This window comes from Labeo rohita, chromosome 21, assembly GCF_022985175.1.
Source record: "Labeo rohita strain BAU-BD-2019 chromosome 21, IGBB_LRoh.1.0, whole genome shotgun sequence".
Lineage (NCBI taxonomy): Eukaryota > Metazoa > Chordata > Actinopteri > Cypriniformes > Cyprinidae > Labeo > Labeo rohita.
This window is the reverse complement of record NC_066889.1, coordinates 12,936,251-12,960,127: the sequence shown is the minus strand read 5'-3', so window position 1 is coordinate 12,960,127 and position 23,877 is coordinate 12,936,251. Positions and strand designations below refer to the sequence as shown.

General features: G+C 35.2%; 4 protein-coding genes across 14 annotated transcripts in view; 1 reads left to right on the top strand and 3 right to left on the bottom strand.

Moving 5' to 3' along the window:
* Positions 1-1,670: 1,670 nt before the first annotated feature.
* Positions 1,671-3,804, top strand: bada (BCL2 associated agonist of cell death a). The gene is made up of 4 exons (XM_051094059.1): positions 1,671-2,093; positions 2,227-2,361; positions 2,479-2,702; positions 2,780-3,804. Exons 2-4 carry the CDS (start codon positions 2,235-2,237, stop codon positions 2,858-2,860), a joined length of 432 nt encoding a protein of 143 aa, XP_050950016.1. The 5' UTR covers positions 1,671-2,093; positions 2,227-2,234; the 3' UTR covers positions 2,861-3,804.
* Positions 3,805-6,317: 2,513 nt separating this feature from the next.
* On the bottom strand, positions 6,318-9,872 carry zgc:110782 (uncharacterized protein LOC541358 homolog). Of its 2 annotated transcripts, none has more exons than XM_051093460.1 (2): positions 9,027-9,872; positions 6,318-7,345 (listed from the first exon to the last, which is right to left on the bottom strand). In XM_051093460.1, exons 1-2 carry the CDS (start codon positions 9,197-9,199, stop codon positions 6,454-6,456), a joined length of 1,065 nt encoding a protein of 354 aa, XP_050949417.1. In that variant the 5' UTR covers positions 9,200-9,872; the 3' UTR covers positions 6,318-6,453. The 2 variants fall into 2 exon arrangements, with proteins under 2 accessions (XP_050949417.1, XP_050949418.1); XM_051093461.1 differs by having other exon boundaries at positions 6,322-7,345; positions 9,023-9,171.
* A 1,440-nt stretch (positions 9,873-11,312) lies between these two features.
* zgc:77262 (uncharacterized protein LOC402952 homolog) lies at positions 11,313-15,964 on the bottom strand. The gene is made up of 2 exons (XM_051093462.1): positions 15,846-15,964; positions 11,313-14,489 (listed from the first exon to the last, which is right to left on the bottom strand). Exon 2 carries the CDS (start codon positions 14,409-14,411, stop codon positions 13,416-13,418), a length of 996 nt encoding a protein of 331 aa, XP_050949419.1. The 5' UTR covers positions 14,412-14,489; positions 15,846-15,964; the 3' UTR covers positions 11,313-13,415.
* Positions 15,965-20,015: 4,051 nt separating this feature from the next.
* Positions 20,016-23,877, bottom strand: part of mark2a (MAP/microtubule affinity-regulating kinase 2a) — a 49,339-nt gene continuing 45,477 nt past the window's right edge. For all 10 annotated transcript variants that reach the window (XM_051092542.1, XM_051092544.1, XM_051092549.1 and 7 more), the window contains one exon: positions 20,016-21,497. In XM_051092542.1, the coding sequence (XP_050948499.1) occupies positions 21,062-21,497 (436 nt within the window). In that variant the 3' untranslated portion in view covers positions 20,016-21,061. The remainder of the gene's footprint in view (positions 21,498-23,877) is intronic.

The following is a 23,877-nucleotide window of genomic DNA, read 5'->3' as shown; positions in this document are numbered from 1 at the left end:
TTTTTTGCCAAAAATCATTAGGATATTAAGTAAAAATCATGTTCCATGATGACATTTTGTACATTTTCTACCGTAAATATATACAAACTTAATTTTTGATTAATAATATGCATTGCTAAAACCTTCATTTGGACAACTTTAAAGGCAATTTTCTCAATACTTTTTTTTGCACCCTCAGATTTCTCATATTCACACCCAAATGTCTTATCCTAACAAACCATACATTGATGGAAAGCTTATTTATGCAGCTTTTTGAGATGTATATAAATGTATATAAATACAACAAAACTGTCCCTTATAACTGGTTTTGTGTTCCAGGGTCACATATCACAAATATATAACATGTTGAATTGCAATGTTTTTATTCATTTCGATAAATACTAAATCAGTTTTTTGTGAGTGAGATGAATTAATGCATGTTCACATTTTTTCTATAACTAACATCTTACTCTTGATTTCTCTCAACATGGGGACAGGAGAGCTTTTACTCAATAAATGGGGGGAAAGTAACTGGCGTTACTTATTTGAAAAAAGTAACTCAGATATTTTCTTGTCAATTAAAATCTGATAGCGAGTTTGTCAATTCTGAGGAAAAAAATCCAGAAAATGCATGTACACAACAGACACACATATTCTGCTATGTTATAGACTTAATAAAGATTATATCACAAATGCGACCCTGGAATACAAAACCAGTCTTAAGTACTCATATTTGTAGCATTTTTACTGATTTTTTTTTTTTGCCAAAAATCATTAGGATATTAAGTAAAAATCATGTTCCATGAAGACATTTTGTACATTTTCTACCATAATTATATAAAAACTTAATTTTTGATTAATAATATGCATTGCTAAAACCTTCATTTGGACAACTTTAAAGGCAATTTTCTCAATACTTTTTTTTTGCACCCTCATATTTCTGATATTCACCCAAATGTGTTATCCTAACCAACCATACATTGATGGAAAGCTTATTTATGCGGCTTTGAGATGTATATAAATACAAAAAACTGTCCCTTATAACTGGTTTTGTGTTCCAGGGTCACATATCACAAATATATAACATGTGCAGCACACAACACCGTAACAGATCCTATTAACCTATACATTTTTGTGTTCTGCAGACATGAGTCATAACCAAAGAAATACTCCTTCCATTGACTGAAAAAAAGAACTTCTCTGCTGCCATCTACAGTTCAAACGGAGCAATTGCACATTATGTGACCACAATTCTTGAACACCGAAAATATAAATAATTATTTTTTTTTAATATATTAAGTATAATAAATAGCAAACCATTTAGGGTAAACGCCACACTCCCCATAATAAATTAATTAGAAATATAACTTAAAGCATAAACAAAGACTTATGTTATTCCACAGAGACTAAATTACACTGTTTTGAATGCCACTCCTTGCAAACAAAGTTTAACGAAGCGTTTCTTTTGCAAATTCTCTTGTGCCGGCGGCTGCGTCCCCAGAAAGCACACGCTGTATGTCTTCCCACGCTTCCGCGACACTGGGGCCCGGATGAGGTAAACAAGTCACGGGACAGTAAAGGCTCGCAAAACCCTATCGCAACAGTGACGTTACATCAGAGAGCGCCAAAACACCCTAGCAGCGGGCCGTGATTGGCTGAACGGAGAAGCCGAATGCCTTCTGATTGGCTGAGAGCGAAGGAATACTGTAAACGAGCACGGACAACAACAATATCCGAGCCGAAATGAGATCATACACACTGTAGTGATAACAACAACCGGACTGAGAAATTCGGCACGCTCCTGCTTGCGGCGAGAAGACAATCACTTCGACTAAATGTCACGAAAAACGGGATCTTTTTTCCATTATTTTTGGCCGACGACGTTTTCAGACGAGCACGACGCAACCTTAGAAATATGAAACTTGTATAAAGTAGCAATTACAGCTATTGTTGTTGTTTGGGTGTGTCACATGCCATGAGGCAATCAATATATGTTGAGAACTGGAGAAGCAACTCATAATCGTACAGGAAGAGCATCTAGTGGCACTAACAACTGAGGTCCGGGAGACGAACACGTTTATATCTATTGTCCTGGAATTCGTCCAGATCCACAGGTACGTATTTTGGAATTTTAAGAAACCCATCTATTCATTAAAAGCAATGTAGGTCAACATAATATTAAAAGTATTCGATTATTAATTGTTTCAGCATCATGAAATTGCAATACTGTTCTCTTTTTTTTACCAGATCTTACAATGGATAAAACATTGCATGACCATCAAGATTCCAGCACCTTGAAAGACAAAACGAAAGGAAGAGAAAAGACAATCAAAACCCACAGACAACATCAGGATCAAACCTTGCCAAACATTTCTCCTCAAGGTGAGAAGATCCGAAAACCACTAGTCATTAAACAGGTCACAGTTACAGGATATGTATCATAGATTGACCTAGATTTACCTAAAGTTTGTGTAACCATGTGCTGACGTGCTTTCGCAGGGCGTGTGCGGCTCTATTCGGAGTCTCATGTGTACAAGGTCAGCTTCTGGCAGGAATCAGAGCCCCAGGATGGAGCATCGGCGGAGGAGAACGGAGGAACCGGAGATGGACTTCCATTCAGAGGTCGTTCTCAATCTGCTCCTGCTGCGCTGTGGAAAGCAAAGAAGTATGGGCGACAGCTGAGGAGAATGAGTGATGAATTTGACACATGGCTCGACAAAGGGGTGAGCATGCTATATAGCACACTGAACGCATTTCTGTTCAATAAACTGTAAAGCTAATAAGGTTTTGTTGTTTCTAGGAGGTCAAAAGAGCGAAACAGACCTACCGAGGATGGTTCTCGTTCCTTTGGAGTCCCAAAGAAGAGGAGGGCAGAGAATGAAGTAGTCAATATTTTATATTAACAGTTACCAGAGCTGCTCTCAAATGAAGGCTGGTCTGATCACCATCATGGCCTTTTTGTTTGCTCAAACTAGTGCAAAACCAATCTGAGAGAAGTGCTGTATCACAATTTACCACTGCAATAACGTAGGTTTAATGAAAGGAATTGTCAGTGTTAGTTCAATTTGACAATCTTAAGAGACAATCTCTCCTAAAATATTACAGTTTATTGGACAATCTTTCTATATACGGATTCAAAAATTGAAACTCTATTTAAAAACTATTTATTGAAATGTATTTGAGAAAGAAATGTGTTCTATATAGATCTATAGATGTGCGTTTTTGTTGTACTAAAGGCAGGAGCGGTTGCTTGCAAAATGTAAATATGATTCAAGGACTGTGACGTCGATTAAGTAAGTTGTGAATGAAATACAGGTTAGTCGCGGTAACAGTAATACGGGTAAAGTTATTTCAGTTCGTTCGTCGCTACATCTCAGGTTTGTTTTTTAATGCCAAACTGTTGTGAATACCTAGTAAGAGTGGATGAAATCTGTCGTTCTGCTGTCTCTTTAATGCTGACTGTATTTGGATATGTCACCAGGAAAACAATTCATTACTGCCTTTCGTGTACATATTTCTTGAGTGTAGAGTTGTACGTAGTCTCTATTGGATTTTTTCCTTTTATATTCCATCTGCTGGTCTTATATGTCAAACAACAATCAATTTCTGCCAAACTTGTGGGGAGGTAAATATGTGCACAAATTGTTTCTCTGTACTGTCAGCCTTGCTGATACTTTCATTTCTTTTTTAAGCACTTTGTACATATTTGTACTTGTTAACATAGATTGGATGAACTGTTTTAAACGCTTTTTAAAACAATCACAAGTTTTTATCTTTTTTCTATAATTTTGTGGTCAAAATAAAAGATTTTCTGGCTGAAATTAACATTATTTGGTCAAAGTGTTCATGATAAAGAAAAGGAAATACTTTTTAAAAGACAAGAAAAGCAACTCCATGAAAGACTGTTTCCACCACTAAATTAAAAAAGGTAATCGCAGGTTATTATTTCACAATTCTTCTTCTCACAATTGCTAGTTTACATCTCGCAATTCTTACTTTGAACTGCATGACACAAACTATTTCTGACTTTTTTCCCTCAGAATTGTGAGATATAAACTCACAATTATGAGTTATAATGTCTGAATTGTGAGATATAAACTTGTAAATCTAACTTTTTTCTCAGACTTACGTGATATAAACTTGCAAATCTGACATTTTCTCGGAACTGCATGATATAAATCCGCAATTCTGAGAAATGTTCATTTTACTATTGTGAGTTTATTTCTTACAATTCTGATTTTTGTGAGATATTAGAACTGTAAAAGATAAACTCGCAAATCAAACCTTTTCTCAGAAATGCATGATATAAACACGCAATTCTGTGAAAGTCAGAATTCTGAGAAATAATGTTTTATTTTAGAAATGTACGTTTTTAATCACAATTGCGTCTCAGAATTGTGGGTTTATATCTCACAGTTCTGAATTTTTGAGAGATATAAACTCACAATTATGAGTTATAAAGTCAAAATTGTGAGAGATAAACTCGCAAATCTAACTTTTTTTCTTAGAATTGCATGATATAAAGTCAATTCTGAGAAATAATGTTTATTTTAGAACTGAGTTTATATCACAATTGTGTCTCAGAATTGTGGGTTTATATCTTGCAGTTCTGATTTTTGTAAGATATAAATTCACAATTATGAGTTATAAAGCCTTTTTTCAGAATTGCAAATTAACTTGAACTTTTTCAGAATTGCATGATATAAACTTACAAATCTGTCAAGTCAAATTCTTTTTTAGTTCAGAATTGCATTTTAGATATAAACTCACAATTCTAAGAAAATTTTTGTTTATTTTTATAAAGTCAATTGTGATTTTATATCTTTGCAATATAAACTTTTTGTCTTTAACAATTGTGATAAAGTCACAGTTCTGAAAAATTAATAAACTCACAATTTGAGTTATAAAATCAGAATTGTGAGATATAAATCTCGATTTTTGTAAATCAAACTTTTTATAAAGCTCAAAATGAATTTTTTCATGATATAAACTCACAATTCTGAGAAATGTTTATTTTAGAATTGTGAGTTTATATCTCACAATTGTGTCTCAGCTATAAACTCACAATTATATAAAGATATAAACTCACAAATCAAACTTTTTCGGAATCATGATATAAACTCAGAATTGTGTGATATTAACTTTGTGTCTCAAATAAACTACCAATTTTATAAACTCAGAAATTTTTTTTCATGATAAAGTCACAATTCTGAATTGAAAAAGTAATTCTGAGAAATAATGTATATTTTAGAACTGAGTTTATAACAAATGTGGATTTATATCTCGCAGTTCTGAATTTTTGTGAGATATAAACACAATTATGAGTTATAAAGTCAGAATTTTGAGATATAAACTCGCAAAATGTACTTTTTTCAGAATTGCATGATATAAACTTGCAAATCTGAATTTTTTCTTTAAATTGCATGATATAAACTTGCAGTTGTGAGCAAGTCACAATTCTGAGAAGTAATGTTTATTTTAGAACTGAGTTTATATCTCAAAGTTGTGTCTCAGAATGTGGGATTTTTGTGAGATGTAAACTCAAAATTACGAGTTATAAAGTCAGAATTGTGAGATATAAACTCGGAAATCAAACTCTTTTTCTCAGAATTGCATGATATAAACTTGCAATTGTGAGAAATAAAGTCACAGAAATAATGTTTATTTTAGAATTGTGAGTTTATATCTCACAATTGTGTCTCAGAATTGTGGGTTTATATCTCACGATTCTGATTTTTGTAAAATATAAACTTACAATTATGAGTTATAAAGTCAGAATTGTGAGATAAGCTCGCAAATCTAATTTTTTTTTAGAATTGTGTAATCTCGCAATTCAAATTTTTGTGAGATATAAACTCACAATTACGAGGTATAAAGTCAGAATTGAGATAAACTCGCAAATCAAACTTTTTTCAGAATTGTGTGATATAAACTCAGTTCTGAGAAATAAAGTCACAATTCTGAGAAATTAGAAAATTCGTAGAAATAGTGTTTATTTTAAAATTGCGAGTTTATATCTCACAATTTTCTCTCAGAAAGGGTGTTTTTATATATTGCAATTCTGACTTTATAACATCCAGTTGCATGTCAGAAGTGTGAAATATAAACTCGCATTCTGAGAACATATCAGTCCTTTTCCCCCCCTCAGAATTGGATTTTATAACTCAAAATTGCAAAAAAAAAAAGAAGCCAAAATTGAGAGTCTGATATCACATGAGCTGCACCTTTCTGGACCTTAAACGTGGTATTTGCTTGGCTGTCTATGCAGTGTCAGAAAGCTCTCGAATTTCATCAAAAATATCTGCTCATCAATGGTGTATTCAAAACATTGCATGTAAATATTGCATTTTTATTTATTTATTATTAAACTACTAAAACAAAGCATCACATCATATTTACAATGATAATTAAATTTGCTGAATTTTACATTAATTTTACCTTGGGATCAATAAAGAAACTGTTATATTTTCAAGCTTAAGCTATTTTGCTCGAGTCTCGTTTACAAAACCTTGTTCCGCAGTTCAGGGCATCCAGCCTTATTATATCCATCTCACTTAGCTGGAAGTCAAACACCTGTGCATTCTCCTGCACTCTGCACGGCTGTGAGGAGCGAGGCAGAACCGAGATGCCTTGCTGCACAGCCCACCTCAGGAGAACCTGGGCAGGGGTCCGACCACAGCTCCTCACTATATCCATTACCTCAGGCTCCCTCAGGAGAGCTCCTTTACCCAGCGAAGAGTAGGCCTGGAAGTGAATGCCTGTCTCTGTACATAAATTCCTCAGTTCCCTCTGGATCAGCTTCGGCTGACACTCAATCTGAAGGACCGCTGGGGGTACGCGGCAACTCAAGAGCAGCTCCCTAATGTGCTCTGCAGTGTAGTTTGAGACCCCTATTGCCTTGAATCGGCCGTTGGCGTAGAACTCCTCTAGGGTCGCCCAGCTTTGCGCTCGATACTCTGAATGACGAGAATCCCCTGGGTCAAGACCCTCCACCCCAGGCCAGTGCACTAGATAGAGGTCGATGTATTCACAGTCTAGTTGCTCCAGACTCCTCAGGCAGCCTTGCTTTGCCCTCGGGCCATGGTCTAATGGGGCAAGCTTGCTGATAATGAACACATCTTCACGGCTTAGGCCATACTTGGGCAGCAGCTCTTTGAGGACTTGCCCTAGATGTGCCTCATTTCCATAAACCGCACCTGTGTCAAAGGCTCTGTATCCTGCTTGAAGAGCAGAACTGACCGACTGTTTCAGCTGTTCATGGTCCTGGAGCTTGTATGTGCCCAAACCCAAAAGTGGCATCTGCACTCCTGACATCAACGTTACTGATGGTACTATCATTTTTTTATAATACTGCAACAATTCAGTCCTGAAAAACATGAAAATAGTGTTTTTAAAATTAATTAGTCAATATTATATTCAAGTCTCAATAACAAAAGTAGTGACAGATCTTTTCTTCTGTATTGTGTATTTGAGTTAAACATGTAGATCAAATGTAGGATGCGTTCTGAATTGTAAGAAAGGAACAGGGTTTAAGACAAATGAATGATTGGAGAAGTCTGTCATACGTCACGAAAAGTTATAACATTTTTATTTGAAATTATGAGGCAAAAAATATATGATAAATAGATGAATCATTTACAATAAGATCAAAAACATGCATTTTAAAGATATGGTGAATATTGTTTTTATGCAGACTTTAAAGCTTGGTAATATGGAAGCCTGTTTCCACCACTGAAAAAAAAAGTTTAAAAAAAAAAAAAAAAATGTTTTTTGCATCTTTTTTTCTTCAGAGATCCATGATACAAACTCGCAATTATGGCTTTTTCCCCCTCAGAATTGAGATATAAACTCACAATTGTGAGTTGTAAGTCAGAATTGTGAAATATAAACATGCAATTCTGACTTTTTCTTGCAATTGCAAGTTTATATCACAGAAATTACATTTTTTTCTTGGAATTCTGACTATTCCTCAGAGCTGTGAGACAGAAACTCCAAAGTCCAATTTTTAGGGAAAAAAGACTGATATGTTCTCATAATTGCGAGTTTATATCTCATTATTTTGATTTAACTCACAAATGCGTGTTATAAATTGTAATTCTGACTTTACAACTTGCAGTTGCCAGTTTATATCATGCAATTTTAACTTCATTTCTCAGAACTGAGTTTATGTGTCACCATTCTGGCTTTATAACTCGTAATTGAGAGTTTACATTTTACAGTTCTGAGGAAAAAAGTCAGAATTGTGAGTTTGTATCAAGCTAATCTGAGAAAAAGTCACAACTGCAAGATATAAACTTGCAATTCTGAGAAAAAAAAAGTCAGAATTGTTGTTTTGACTTTTTTTAAATCAAAATTGCTTGTTTATTTTACAATTCTGACATTATAACTTGCAGTTGTGAGTTTATATCACTCAATTTCTGACTTTATTTCTCAGAATTTTTAGTTTATATCTCAATTCTGACTATAACTTGTAATTGTGAGTTGACATCTCGCAATTCTGACTTTTTTAAACTCAGAATTGCGAGTTTTGGCAATTCTGACTTCATAACTTGCAATTGAAAGTTTATATCAAACAATTATGTTTTTATAACCTGTAATTGCAAGTTTATATTTTACAATTCCGAGGAAAAAAAGTCAGAATTGTAAGATAGAAAGTTACAATTACCTTTTTTTTTTTTTAATTCAGTGGTGCCAACAGGCTTCCATATGCTAAGGTTTGTAGTTAAAATCTGAGAAGGTAGATTATAATAGTATTTATTTTCTTGACCTTTAATCTTTGGCATGCTAATGAATTTAAGTTTAAATTAGCCAACTATGCTTAAAGTATGGTTATTAACTCATAATCTTAACATTACGCTAAAAATGAATAGAACTATTACTATAAAAGCTCCTACAGCTCCACTCGTTGTTTTAATATTAAATGATGACTACCACTCATACGCAAAAGTTATATCATTAGAAACTTAGAAATGTCATCAACCAGTTTTGCGTATTGCTGTGTACTAGTCGTTTTGTTTTTAGTCAGTTCAAAGTTTATACTCACGCACGTCAAACAGTTGACTGGAACGTCGGAACGCTGTTCAAATTCAAACACAAAGCGCGCCAAATTGCTACAGGATCCGCGTGCTCCTACAGCACGTGGCGTGGTACATCCGCTGGAACTCTTTCCTGAAAAGGGGGGATGGATGCAGGCTTTCTTTTTGAGCAGAGGAGGGCGCATTAATAGTCAGTTTTCTTGTGTGCGTGTTCGAGGAATATGAGGGTAAGAAGATTTAAGAACTGCTGTGCAGTGAGGTAAACAAATCCACGACACAGGTAAATTCTTAAATAACCATCATGTTGCCTTTATTCACAAATAGATATGAGAAACACATACATGGAAGTGAGCATTAAAGCAAAATATTAGACACTTGATCAAAATAATTTGCATTGTAAGATAATACATACTGCATTTATTGCATTCTCAAATTTTATTCGGCAAAGATTGTGGAAAAGCTGTCGAAAAGTGAGAAAATGATGCACAGTAAAGAGCTAAATCAGATGTGCATTTCTTTTGGATAACTTTGTTCTTCTTATGGTTTCATTTATGCCTTATATAAAGTTACAGTTCTGAATCTATGAACATTTTACCTACTTCTATTCTAATAGACCAGTTGAACAAGTCCTAGCCTCTCACAACTGCATATTTGTTTGGCTATTACAGGATTTCCTACTCCAACCCAAGGCTTCATTTACTATTGTGTGTATGAAATTCTTTATCAGATTTAAATGAGTGCTGTCAAACAAATTAATCGCATCCAAAATAAGTTTGTTTACACACGTGTATATTTATGTATGTATGTATATATATGTATATATGTATATATGTATATATGTATATATATATATATATATATATAAACACACACATACAGTATATATTTCTAAAATATTTACACGTATTTCCATACACACACACACACACACACATATATATATATATATATATATATATATATTTTTTTTTTTTTCATACAATTGATATTATATAAAAAGTTTAATATGTAAATATACATTTTTTCTTAAGTATTTACATGCATATGTGTGTATTTATATATACACAGTACACACACATATTATGTAAACAAAAACTTTTATTTTGGATGCGATTAATCACATTTAATCAATTGACAGCACTAATTAAAATCAAACAGTCTTGTTACTTTTTTTATATGCCTCATTTTCAGGAAACAGTGCCATGTGTGCTATAAATGTCTTGGACAAAAAGGTCACAATTTAATAAGAAAATGAATGAAATCATAATATTTTAATTCATTACCACTATAGAAGGACCTGGACCACAATATTCAGATTAGTGGTTAATAAATACAGGTTTTTCCAAATATAAATATAGGTGGTTATAAATAGCCTTGCAAATCACCAGCAGTTAAATGCTTAATAAATGCATAATTGTAACCTAAAATGACAAGTTTTGATTTTATATAGACCTACTGTACTTATGTTAAGGGGATGGCGATCAGTGCAATAATTTTTTTTTAATTGCTAGTATAACAGTTAGGAAAAGTGGAAGGAACAAGGAAAATTCTTTTTTTTTTTTTTAATCTATAATTAATCAGTAATTTATCTATAGACAGCGAAGCCATTGCATTTCAATTTTAATATTTTTTTTCTTTGAATTCTTTCAAATATAGTGGTAAATGTTGACAAAAATTACATTATCACATCCAAGATAATAGTTTTATTGTTTACATGTGTGTGTTTACTGTGTATATTTATTATGTGTATATAAATACACACGTACAGTATATATTTTTTTAAAAAAATACTTTTATTTCCATGTATATATTTATATTCAGAAAATTTATATAACATAAATATCTTTAATATATAAACAACATTTTTCTTAAATATATCCATGCAAGTGTATTGTGTATATATATACATATATATATATATAGTACACTTTTATTTTGGATGTGATTAATCATTTGACAGCGCTACAATAAATAATACATTTATTACATAACCAAGTTTAGTACCTTTATACCAATAATAAATCATAGGGACAAACTGAGCACACAAATGGCATGGTTTCCTGAAAAATACCCTAATGTCTACATAGATGTGTTCATATTTCAGTTATTTTGTATTTTTTTTGTTTTCTGAATCTTTCCGTTAATCACCTCACTTTAGCATTACTTATTTTGGATTCATGTTGATCTTAAAATAGTCATCAGAAATGCTAAGCAAAATGCAACCATTGGAACTGAGGGATTGAAAAAGTTGCTAATATTCACTAAATCTCAAGTAAATGCTATAAACGAATAGTGCTGTTTATCGTTCCCATTAAAAACACTTGTATGAGAAGTTATATGCTGGTGACTGGAGTATTTCTTCAACTTCAACTGAGGCAGAGGGGGGAAAAAAAACAAAGTTATAAAATAAAGTTTATGAGGTGTAAAACCGTTCCTCCTCTTGAAAGAGCTGATTACAGAGTACAGACTTGTGTCAGTTCTGCTCTAGTGAAAGCCTGTGAGGAGAAAAGGTAAATCACACTTTATAAACACTTGACGGACATCATGAAACAACTGCACTGACTATCAGGATGAAGCGTTTCAGAAACAGCATGTGACTGTTCTAATAATATCACCAGTGGAAAAAACTAAAACAAGGCTCAAAACAAGTCAAGCAGGCTCTGTAGGCACACGGATACAGAGAATAACGTGCAACGTGACAAGGATGACAAGAGTCCAAACAATCCAGCTTTAAATACTACTTACCTTCACTTTTAACTCACCCATCCTGATGAACCACACAAAGCTGTTAGTTAATGGAAACAGAGCATCAAACATTCAATCGTTCATATTGGCCAGGGGTCATTGTGGAATAAAAAGAAAATACTGGAAGGTTTAAAATCAATGCCTTTGGCCTTATATAAGAAGGGTTTAAGCGGGAAGTGCAATTTTAAGTACGAAACTATTTGGGACTTTACACATGAGTGATCAAGACAAGGTTTTATACGTATGATATAACGTGAGCGAGTGAGACATGAGGTAGAAATTAAAGAGACTCAATTAAAAACGAGTGACATGAAAGCGTTGCGTCTAAGTCAGTCGAATTTTTATTCAGGCGGCAAGATGACAGCGACTGGTAGAACATGAATCTGCTTTCATAGGTTTAAATCAAAACAAGCATAAGTTTCGAACCTGCTCGAGTGGACAGTGTGATAAAGAGAGCGGTTTCGGAGAAACAGTCGAGAAAACAGGCTTTTTACAAACGTACATTTTAAACAGAGGTGTACGCTAACAATAGGCAAACAGCAGTAGTACAAGTAGGACAGGAAACAATGTTGAGTATTCAGGAATATTTTCAATCACAAGCACGTCCATTTATAATATGATGTCAAAATAAGTCTTTAGAATCTTTAAAAACTTTCTGAGTCTGCGGAGTCGGCAAATTTGTCTAATACAACGAGCTTTCGAAATACAGTGTAGATATTGCACTAATGATTCAGTGTTGTTTTTAATTTATTAGGCGGCTGGTCGGTCGGTCGTTCGCTCCCTTTGATCCTAGGATGCGGCAGCGGATCCGAAAGCTGAGCGGCTGGTAGATGCGATGTGCTCGGTTAGCCGGTAGGATGTGATTGGTTGATCAGTCAGTTAGCATACAGCTCCGCCCACAACAACCTCTTTACCCATTTCCTCTCTGTTCCTTCCCACTGGTCTCACTCACATCCAACTTTACGTCTAACAACACCATAGCAATTCATTTGCCTAGATCAAGGTAGTCAAGAGATGAGATTCAATAAAAAAAAATAAATATAAACTTGGAAAAAAAAAAAAGAAAGACAGTATAAAATTTGGTTAGAGCCTATTAATGAAAATTCTCCAAATACCTCCAAATTAACTCTCCGACTCGTGCAAAAAACAGTGAAAACTAAAACACTTGAATATACCAAACAGAAAAAAAAAAAGTTAACATTCAACAACCAATTTCCTGTAGGGTTAGACTATGCATGTTGAAATGTCAATGCAAAAAAATATATATACGTATTTATATATATTTATATATTCAAGCAATCTTTTGTATTTTTCGAAGTGCATGCCAGAGTAAATTGAACTGAAAATATTTTGATTTGTGTGAAAAAAACAAAAAAACAAAACAATATTAAGAAAATACTCAAACTGATTTGCCTGGCAAATATTAAACATAACATAACATGCTATAAAATTCACGTGTATTTAACTTCCTATTTGCTGTTCCTTCATCGGGCGGAGGTAAATTTATGAGTTAAATGAGTACAGTATTAGCTGATTGACCCGTTATCTAAAATAGCTACAACTATCACAGAATATTACAAAACTTTTTCACCCCTAACTCCCTGATGGTAGATTACTCAGCTCCTCGATAACAAGGGGACGGACGAACTTCAATGCTTAGTAGCTACGGCTGAAGCCATTGCTGTACTTGTCCTCCATATAATCATCCTTATCAAAGCCTGAGCCGAGAGAGTAGCGCTGATAGTGGGAGGAAGGAGCGGCGGTAGGGGGAGGGGGCGCAGAGCTAGCGCCATTGCGGGCGAAACCCCGGGCGAAGCCGGCAGAAGAGGGTGGTGGGGGAGGCGGAGGCAGGAGAGAGCGGCGACCGCCCAGAGGGCTGCGCTCACGGTAGTAGCGACCGGCGAGAGGAGGCGTGACGGGCCGCTGAGGGGGCGGAATGCGCCGGTCGTATGGATCCCGATCGTAAAAACGCGGGGATGGGGCGGCGTACGGGTCGTGGCGAAGGCCCCTCTCGTACACATCACGCTCGTAGTAGGCGCGGGGTGGCGGCGGTGGGAGAGGAGGGGGTGGAAGTCGGCCACGAGGCGGATAGTAGTCACGGGGCGGCGGGCGTGGGGGGAGAAAGTGAGGATGGTGGTGTGGGTGAGGTGGATAGTGATGCGGCGGAGGAGGAAAATAGTCCTCCCCTCGGCCATCTCTGGATGGGTTACTGCGTGAGAGGGACACAAAGATCTTTTGGCCCTCCACTTTGGAGTGGTTCAGCTTTGATATGGCCTCCAGAGCCTCGCTTTCCCTCTGCATGTGGACGAAGGCGTAATTCTTCACGATGTCACACTCCACCACCTTGCCGAACGGCTGGAAGAGCTCCTTGATTTTAGCAGCCGTGACACCTTCGGGAACGTTGCCCACGTAGATCTTGGTGGCGTTGCGTACCTTGGTGGTGGCGTATTCGACGGTGATGCGCGAGCCGTTGACCTCGTGCTTGTGCAGAGCCGAGACGGCCTTCTGAGCCGCCTCTTCCTCATCCATGTGCACGAAGCCATAGTTTTTCAGAATGTCACAGTCGGACACCGCGCCGTACTTCTCGAATAAAGCGCGGAGCTCGTCTTCTGTGGTCGCTGAAGCTACATTGCCAACGAATATCTTCACCATTTTGGACAGGAAGAACAGCAGTGTGTTTTGGGAGCAGTCTTTGGTTGATTCGCAAGTGCAAGGTATCAAACGAAGTTCCTACAAAACAAACAACAACAGTCAAATAAAGAGTCAAAATGTATGCAGATTAACTTCAGCAAGGATTTCAAATGCAAAACACATAGGATAAACCACAACTTCCCTGCTGCCAATCATTTTTCATTAGGTTTGGTCAGTTACCCGGATGTGCGGCTATATTGGCACTACTCATTTGTAAACAGTTGATTGCATGGTTAATGTTCTTCTGCTAATTTAAACGCTAAACCATAGAGAAGTACTTAGTAAGCAGGAAAGGGTGCAATATTTTGACACACTAAAGTTAATAGGTGGTAAAGACACATATTAGCAGTATTATTTAAGATATTAGTCTAATTTTTCACCTATCTGACTGGAAATGATAATAACGAACACGAATGTCATCAAGATTCTTGCCCAGGAAATACTGGTTCAATTTGGCCAACCACAAACGCCTTATGTTCCTCATTTCTTGCACTCTTTTTGATTAGTTATATCTTTTTGGAGCCTATAGTATTTCAAATGTTAGTACGATTAGTACAGCCCAAAACATGACAATAATTAACCAATACTCAGCAGCAATAATCGACTAAATTTGCAAGTTCCGCTCGGTTTAGTGCCATTGTTTACGTTTTGTGCCGCCAATGTATTAATAATAATGGATACCATACTCAGCTTCACACTGGGGTCCGGTTAGGCTTTACGTAACTTTTCTAAAGTATTGTAATTATTAGCATTTATTAGAAATAATTACATAATAATCACATGGCTGTGTGAAATGTTACAGTACAGCCAGCACGCTGCAAACTGAGCGTCTGAACGCGAGTGACCAATCAGAATCAAGTATTTCAGAGAACGCGTAGTAATGATAGCATAATGGTTTCACTTTCAGGCTTCAGTGTATAAAATCAAACAACTTCAAATACAGGTTAATCTGTTTTTTTATCTCATTATGTGGTCAACACGAATTGTGTTAAATGCCCAAGTATATCTGTAATCTAATGTAACAGTTAAAAGATGATCTGCTGCATCTCAATCAGGCAATGGCTAAAGCTATCATGCTAACGCCAGTATCTATGAGCTCCAGACTAAGGAAGTAACGTTAACGTAAATGAAACATTTCAGTGAAGCTAGACTTTACAGTCTTTGCGACTCGCTAAGAAAACACTCGCACATTGTAAAATACATCTGTTTGTTTAAATTTTGATATTCTCGGTTCACGTGAGGACGACGTTGAGGATAAAGAAACTGTCGAACAACGGAATGAAAACATATTGTGCATTATGATCATTTCAACGGTCGTCCCGTGTTTCTAATCGACGGGTGAAACGCAAAGAAAACATCTGAAGTCTTTCATAAAGTGTAATCTTCAAAACTTACCTTCAAAGCGCAACTACACCGAATACATGGGTAAGCTCGCTGATAATGGATGATGACGGTATCAATCCCTCGTTTGAGGTTGGGGGAGGGTCACATAAGCGCTTAACAGTCTGAGGGTTGGCGCCTCCTACCGTTTGACCCCAGTTAGTGATCAGGGTTGCCAGGTTTTATAACAAAACCCGCCCAATTTCTGCTCAAAATTAGCGTTTCGCATTCTGCGCAGTAAAAATACACGTTTGGCGTGGTTCCCATGGTAAAATTCACATTTCAGGGAATAAATATGACGTTATTGGTGTCGCTTCAACCCGCGTCAATAGTGTTAAAGTAGCCCAATTCCGCGGGAAAACTACGGACTTGGCAACACTGTTTTGCATTAAACAATAGACTCAAATGATTCAGTTGCTATTACGTATTTGCATAAATACGTTAACACGTGATCTCTTACATGTCTAGTGTGGTGTATAATTTTTTATATAATCAAGTCGTAAATATATTTGATATTTTCAATACTTTTTATTATGTTATTCGACTATTGGAGTGACGTACCTTTCGCCCCTTTTACTTAAATAAAAAAAATAAATAAATAAAAAAAAAACGATCGGACCAAATCAGGCTGAAAAAAAAATCACTACCCCAGATGTGCACATGACAGAGGTTGCATCCGGTGTCATTTTTTCTTTCCTTCCTCCAATTGTTCAACTCAGTTTACAACAAATACCCAATTATTTGAACTAGACAACCCAATTTACACAGCCCCAAAAATTACAAATATAGATTAAATCTGTGGTGGGTTAAGATACATTCTCTTTTCCTAACCTGAAGACTGTAGAAACAATTTTCCAACAAAATATTAAAATACTGAGAAAATCACCTTTAAAGTTGTCCAAATAAAGTTGTACAAAATATCTTCATAGAACATGATCTTTACTATATCCTGATTATTTTGGGCATAAAAGAATAATTGATCAATTTGACCCATACCATGTATTGTTGGCTATTGCTACAAATATACCTGTGCTATACTTATGACTGGTTTTGTGGTCCAGGGTCATATTTAGAATGGACTGTGATGACGTTTCAATGGTCATCGTAAATCCTCTTAAGTTTTTATATTTTGATTTTTAAAAAATGTATGTACATTATAATTTGTATTATATCACCTTTACATCAAATTACAAAAAAGGGTCTATCAGCCTCTCAATTTTTTTCAGTTTTAGTTATGAAAACACTATTGTGGACTTTTTCTTTTACTATTTGAGCAAATGGGAATGGAAAAAATGTATTTGTGGTTCTCTCCCATTCACTGCTCTCGAAGTTTACCCAACAATGACGACTTCCCGCTGCTTAGAAACCCGGAAATTTGAAAAAGGTCTATCCACCTTTTATTCCAAGGCAGAAGTAAGCCTATAGGTGAGACTTCCAGTTCATTATCCACTATAGGGAAATAACTTGAGGAATAACAACGTGCAGTGTACTGTAAAACTGTTTGCACTACAAGCCAGTGTGTTCATAATTAAGATAATACATTAAAACAATATGGCAAGACACACCAATTTGCAATATCAAGCAGAAAAACAAGCTATTTTTTGTATAGCCAAAAATAGCTGGACGTGGACGGGACCGGAAGTCTGACCCCTTTTACTCAAAAACCAGTCGGACCAATTTAGCATGATCTGTGATCTGGTTAAGGCTAGAAAACAACAAATTAAATTTGCTATTTGTTTGTTTTATTAACACCTACACCTACCCCAGTTCTAAACCTTTCCCTTACAGTAATGCAAATACAGTAATTGTTGTTCATTGTGACAAAATGATACAATATTGATGTGCACATGCCCAGTAAACCCTGGTGGCTGTAGCTGTGATCTGACTCCAAAAAACGATTTGTTCACAAATCGGAAATCACTACCCTAGATGTGCACATGACAGAGGTTGCATCCGGTGTCATTTTTTCTTTCCTTCCTCTGATTGTTCAGCTGAATTTACAAGAAAATGCCCAATTATTTGAACTAGACAACTCAATTTACACAGCACAAAATAATGCATTACATAACTTTTATCACCTAGGCTGGGCTTATTTATTTTTTAATAACAAAAATCCTAAGAACTGGTTTCACAGACAGGGCTTAGACTAAGCCAGGATTAAGACATAGTTCAATCAGGACATCAAAGTAATTTAACGTGCCTTAGACAAAACAAAGGCACTGATATATTTTAAGATCAGCCAGTGTAAGTTTCCTTTAGTTGTAATAACTCAGACTTATATTTTAGTCTGGGACTAGGTTTAAGCACTGTCTGTGAAACCGGGGGTAAAAGTTATATTTTTTGGCAACTGTAAGGGTCCTTTAACACCAAAAATGGTATTTGTCTCCAGTTTTTTTCCAGTTCCTCTCAACACGGGGCCTTGAGAGGTGTCTGTGAATAAATGTAACTTGTTTGAAAAAGTAACTCGGACATTTTCTTGCAAATTTAAAAGTAATGTTACTTTACTAGTTACTTGAAAAATCTGATTACGTGACTGGTGTTACTTCCAACATTGGTTAAGATAGATTTTCTTTTTTGAACCTGAAGACTCTAGAAACAATGTTGACTTTTAGAACATTTAGAAAACTGTTTTTCACTTTATAATTAATATATAATAAATGTTTAACAGATCTGTAATTAATGTACATTTAAATTGAAACGTGTAAAGATTAATCCAATTAAAGGAGAAGTCCACTTCCAGAACAACTCACAAATTTACTAATCCCCTTGTCATCCAAGATGTTCATGTCTTTCTGTCTTTAGTCGTAAAGAAAATATGGTTTTTGAGGAAAATATTTCAGCATTTTTCTTCATATAATGGACTTGATTGGTGCACCGATTTTTAACTTCCAAAATGTAGTTTTAAATGCAGCTTCAAAGGACTCTAAACGATCCCAGCCGAGGAAGAAGGGTCTTATCTAGCGAAATGATCAGTCATTTTTTTCAGAAAATAAGATTTGTATACATTTTAAGCACAAAAGCTCACGTAGCACAGGTTCTGGGATGCGCGTTCACGTACTATTAAATCATATCGAAAGGTCACGCTGAACGTAGGCGGAACTACAGACCCAGTGTTTACAAAGCAAACGTGCAAAGACTAAGAAAGTGCAAGTCAGTCAAACACTGTTTACAAACAAAAAGGTACAACGATATCGGACGATTCTGAAGTTGTAGGAGAAAATAAGATGGAGTTTTCCACCAAACTCTAGCTTTTTGAGCCGGAGTATACAGACAATGAACTTTCTTTGTTCATCACGTCACAGCCGCATAAGCTCAACCAATGCAGTGTGAGCCGGAAAAAGAACTGATTAATTCATCTCTCGAGTCTTCGGGTTTGAGTCGTTCGTTTATATTGTGACAGCCCAATAAGATAAATGAACGACTCGAAAAATCCGAAGACTCGAAACAGGTGAACCAATTCCAGTACAAAACTTAATACGATGTTGCGCATGCACGACTGAATGAATCACTCCCATGACTCGTTCTTCCCAAGTCACATTAAAGAAAATCAAAATGAATGAAAATGAACGAATCGTTCAAGAACGCGCATCCCAGAGCCTGTGCTACACAAGCTTTTGTGCTTAAAATGTATACAAATTTTTATTTTTCGGAAAAAATGACAGATCGTTTTGCTAGATAAAACCCTTCTTCCTTGGCTGGGATCGTTTAGAGCCCTTTAAAGCTGCATTTAAACTACATGTTGGAAGTTCAAAATCAGGGCACCAATCAAGTCCATTATATGGAGAAAAATCCTGAAATGTTTTCCTCAAAAACCATAATTTCTTTATGACTGAAGACAGAAAGACATGAACATCTTGGATGACAAGGGGGTGAGTAAATTATTTGTAAATTGTTGTTCTGGAAGTGGACTTCTCCTTTCATAACATCTATTTAAATGTACATTAACGACTTGTAACTGTTAAATGATAATGAACATTATGAAGTAAAGTGTTACCCTAAAACAAAAAAAATTGCCACCTAAATTGTTCTCAACTGAAGATATTTTAGAAAGTAAATAGTTTTATTTTTATTGCATGCTCTTTAAATCAATTAAAGAACAACAGTATATTTAAAATGTTGCTTGAAGGAAATAAAAACAATGCACTAGATATAAAAGAATATCGTTCATGAACAACTGAACACAAATCATCCAACGTCTGGTTTATTCATATAATAATATTAATAATTATCTTCTCCAGAGAAAGGCAACGAAACACAGACTCATTCCAGTGCAGCAGATTGGATCCAACCAGCAATTCTTAATTACACTACAATCCACCAATAATGACTTAATTGGCCCTTAATTAGTTTCAGATATATAACCCCTGCAGTAGAGGAAAAAAAACAAAAAACAAACAACAAAAAACTAATTGTCTGGGCATAGAGTGCGAAGAGGTGATTCACCTCCAGTGCACCGAGGGTTCAAGTCAACACTTCCATTTCAGCTCAAATAAGACACTGTACTGTGATGAAGAAATGGGGCAGAGGTTACGGATTAGCTACCATATCATTGGCTAGATCAGAACCAATCAGAGCATGATGAGTGGATATGAAAATTCAAACTGAATGTGCCTAGCCTCGATTTTGCGTTGTACATTCAGAGCGTCAACCGCCAATCTCTCCATCTCTGCTCATCACAGCTAACCTGGAATTGGAAGTAAGATCAAGTAATGTGGTGGTTTTTCATTGTTTGTGTTTGGTGGATGGAACGAGGAATAAGGATCAGGGTATGGGGGGAGAGTTAGATACAGCTTTCCATGACAGTAGCTGGTTTGCATTTGTAGAAAAAAAAAAAAAAAAGTTACTGGCAAACAATTCCAGTTTATTAACACCAACCTCTTCTCGCTGTTTTCTGAAGTGAGGACAATTGTGAGGTCCAAGAAAAACCACAACATCTGAACGAAATTGCCACAAATAAAGATGACAACACAAAGTATTCGAGGGGGAGTGAGTAAGGAACAGAAAACCCAAACCAAGACAGAACACCTCCCCCAAAAAAAATAAACCCCCTGAAAAATGTCTATATGCACAAATGTCCCCCATGAACCTGTCTTACACCTTCCCCCCCGTTTACAGCCTCGAGACGCTTCAATGCTGCCGTAGAGCTCACAACTCCAACGATTTTCCTCACAGTGCCTCCTCGTTCCCAACACACGGGCTCCAGCCGTTCCTCAAGATCTTCATCGTCTTCCTCACAGTTTTAGCTCGTTTGCGATCTTCGAGGCGATGTTCTTGAAGGCGATGGAGGTTCCGGAAATCCTCTTGAAGCGCACCCCGTTGAGCGAGAGGCGAGGTAGCTTGCACACCTCCATTTCCCACTGGACGAAGTCGTCGTGAGCGGGGTTGCCCGAAACGCAGAGGAGCATGAAGCGCTCGCGCAGCTCGTACTCGCAGCTGTTGGAGTCCAGAACTTTCCGGATCTCCTTCATCATTTCGTTGGGCTCCATGGAGGAGGTGGTCTTCATGCTCCAGGTGAAGCGGAGGGAGCGTGGCTTGGTGTCCTTGGAGGCCTGGGTAGACGAGGGTGTGCTGGACACTGGAGAAGAGGAAGAATAGGAGTCCTTGTTTTCGTCACCAGGCAGTCCTTGGGTACCTTTCTCCATTTTGTCTGCTGTGCTCAACATAGGTCTTCGAGAGAGGCACAAACAGAAAATGAAGGTGAACATGGTGATAACAGACTTGATTCATGATGCAACTAAACTTTAAATCAACATGATTAAATGTTTTTATCATCAACACAAAACACCAATATGATCCTATGGTGGAAGACTACAATGCAGTCAAAACATCATCCACTAAGTGGACATCTGTAAGGTGCTTTTAGGAGGTAAAAACAAGAATAACAAAAAAAAAAAAAGTATATAAATACACACTACCACCCAAGTATGGGATCAGATAGATTTTTTTTTTTTTTTTTTTTTTTTTTTTAAATAGAAGTCTCTTATGCTCATCAAAGTTGCATTTATTTGATCAAAAATACAGGAAAGAAACCAATATTATGAAATAATATTGTAATTTAAAATTAGGGTTTACTATTTTAATATACTTTATAACATTAAAGCATTAAATTTATTCCTGTGATGCAAAGCCAAATTTTCAGCATCATTACTCCAGTCTTCAGTGTCACATGATCCAGTAATCATTCTAATATGCTGATTTATTATTTATGGAAAGTTTTTGCTGCCTAATATTTTTTGGAACCTGTGATACTTTCCAGATTCTTTGAGTAATAAAAAGTAAAAAAAAAGAACAGCATTTATGTAAAAAAAAAAAAAAAAATTTTGTAATATACACTACCATTCAAATGTTTGGGGACTGTAATTTTTTATATATTTCTTTAAAGATTTTTTTTTCAGCAAGGATTTGTTAAATTAACAAGTGATGGTAAAGACTTATTGTTAAAATATATTTCTATTTTGAATAAATGCTGTTCTTTTTCACTTTTTATTCATCAACAAAATCCTGAAAAAAACTATCACAGGTTGCAAAAAATATTAAGCAGCAAAAACTGTTTCCAACATTGACATCAAATCAGAATGATTTCTGAAGTGTGACGCTGATGACTGGAGTAACAGATAAAAATTCAGCTTTGCATTACATGAATAAATTATATTTTACAGTACATTAAATTAGAAAACCATTATTTTAAATTGTAATAATATTTCACAATATTGCTGTTTTTTTCCTGTATTTTTAATCAAATAAATGCATCCTTGATGAACAGAAAAGTCTTTAAAAAAAAAAAAACAACATTAAAAATTGTACTGATTCCAAACTTTTGAACGGCAGTTTGTTGCAGACCTATTTTCAGTTGCTAAGAAATTCTTGCATGTAAATGAAAAATACACTACCATTTAAAAGTATGGGATTTTTTTTAAAAGAATTTTTCATGTTTTTTTTGTTGTTTTTTTTTAAGGAAGTGTCATTTGCTCATAAAAGTAGCATTTATTTGTTCAAAAATACTGAAAAAAATAAATAAAATTTACTTTACAACAATTTATTCCTGTGATGCAAAGCTAGATTTTTTTTAGTATTATTACTTAGTATTATTATTACTTACTAAAGACTTGCATTGTTCGAAATATTTATATTTTGAATAAATGCTGTTCTTTTTTAATGTTATATTCAACAAAGAATCCGGAAAAAAAGTATCACAGGTTCCAAAAGTATATTAAGCAGCAAAAACTGTTTCCAACATTGATAACAATAAATCAGCATATTAGAATGATTTCTGAAGGATCATGTGATACTGAAGACTGGAGTAATGGATGATGAAAATTCAGTTTTGCATCATAGGAATAAATTGTATTTTACAGTATACTGAAAAATAAAACTGTTATTTTAAATTGTAATAGTATTTCACAATATTACTGTTTTTTCTGTATTTTTGATCAAATAAATGCATTCTTGATGAGCAGAAGAAACATCTTTAAAAAACATTAAAAAAAAAAAACCATACTGATTCCAAAATTTTTAACGGCAGTGTAAATAAAACACTGACTCTGTTAGAAACGTAAAATTTTAAAATTGATTTATTGCAGACCTATTTTCAGATACTAAGAAATTCTTGCATGTAAATAAAAAAAATACACTACCATTTAAAAGTTTGGGGTCAGTAACATTAAGGAATGATTTTTTTTTTTTTTTTTAGCAAAAAGTGAAGATATTTATAATGTTACAAATAATCCTACTAATAAATTATATTCCTTTGAACTTTTTATTCATCAAAGAATTCTAGAAAATTCTAGTATCAGTTTCCACAAGAATATTGTTTTAACATTAATGTTTCTTTCTTGCACCAAATCATCACACTAGAATAGTTTACATTTGATCATGTCTCATGTTGCAAGTCGTCAAATGATTAAAAAAAAAAAACACCCAGTTTAAGGTTTAAATGACTCCACACTCAAACTAAACATGAATCATTTCATCTTAAAAAAAAAAAAGTCTCAGTAAGTAATGATTGAGTGATTTGAGCAGTACGCTTCTGTTGATAAATGATTTTTTA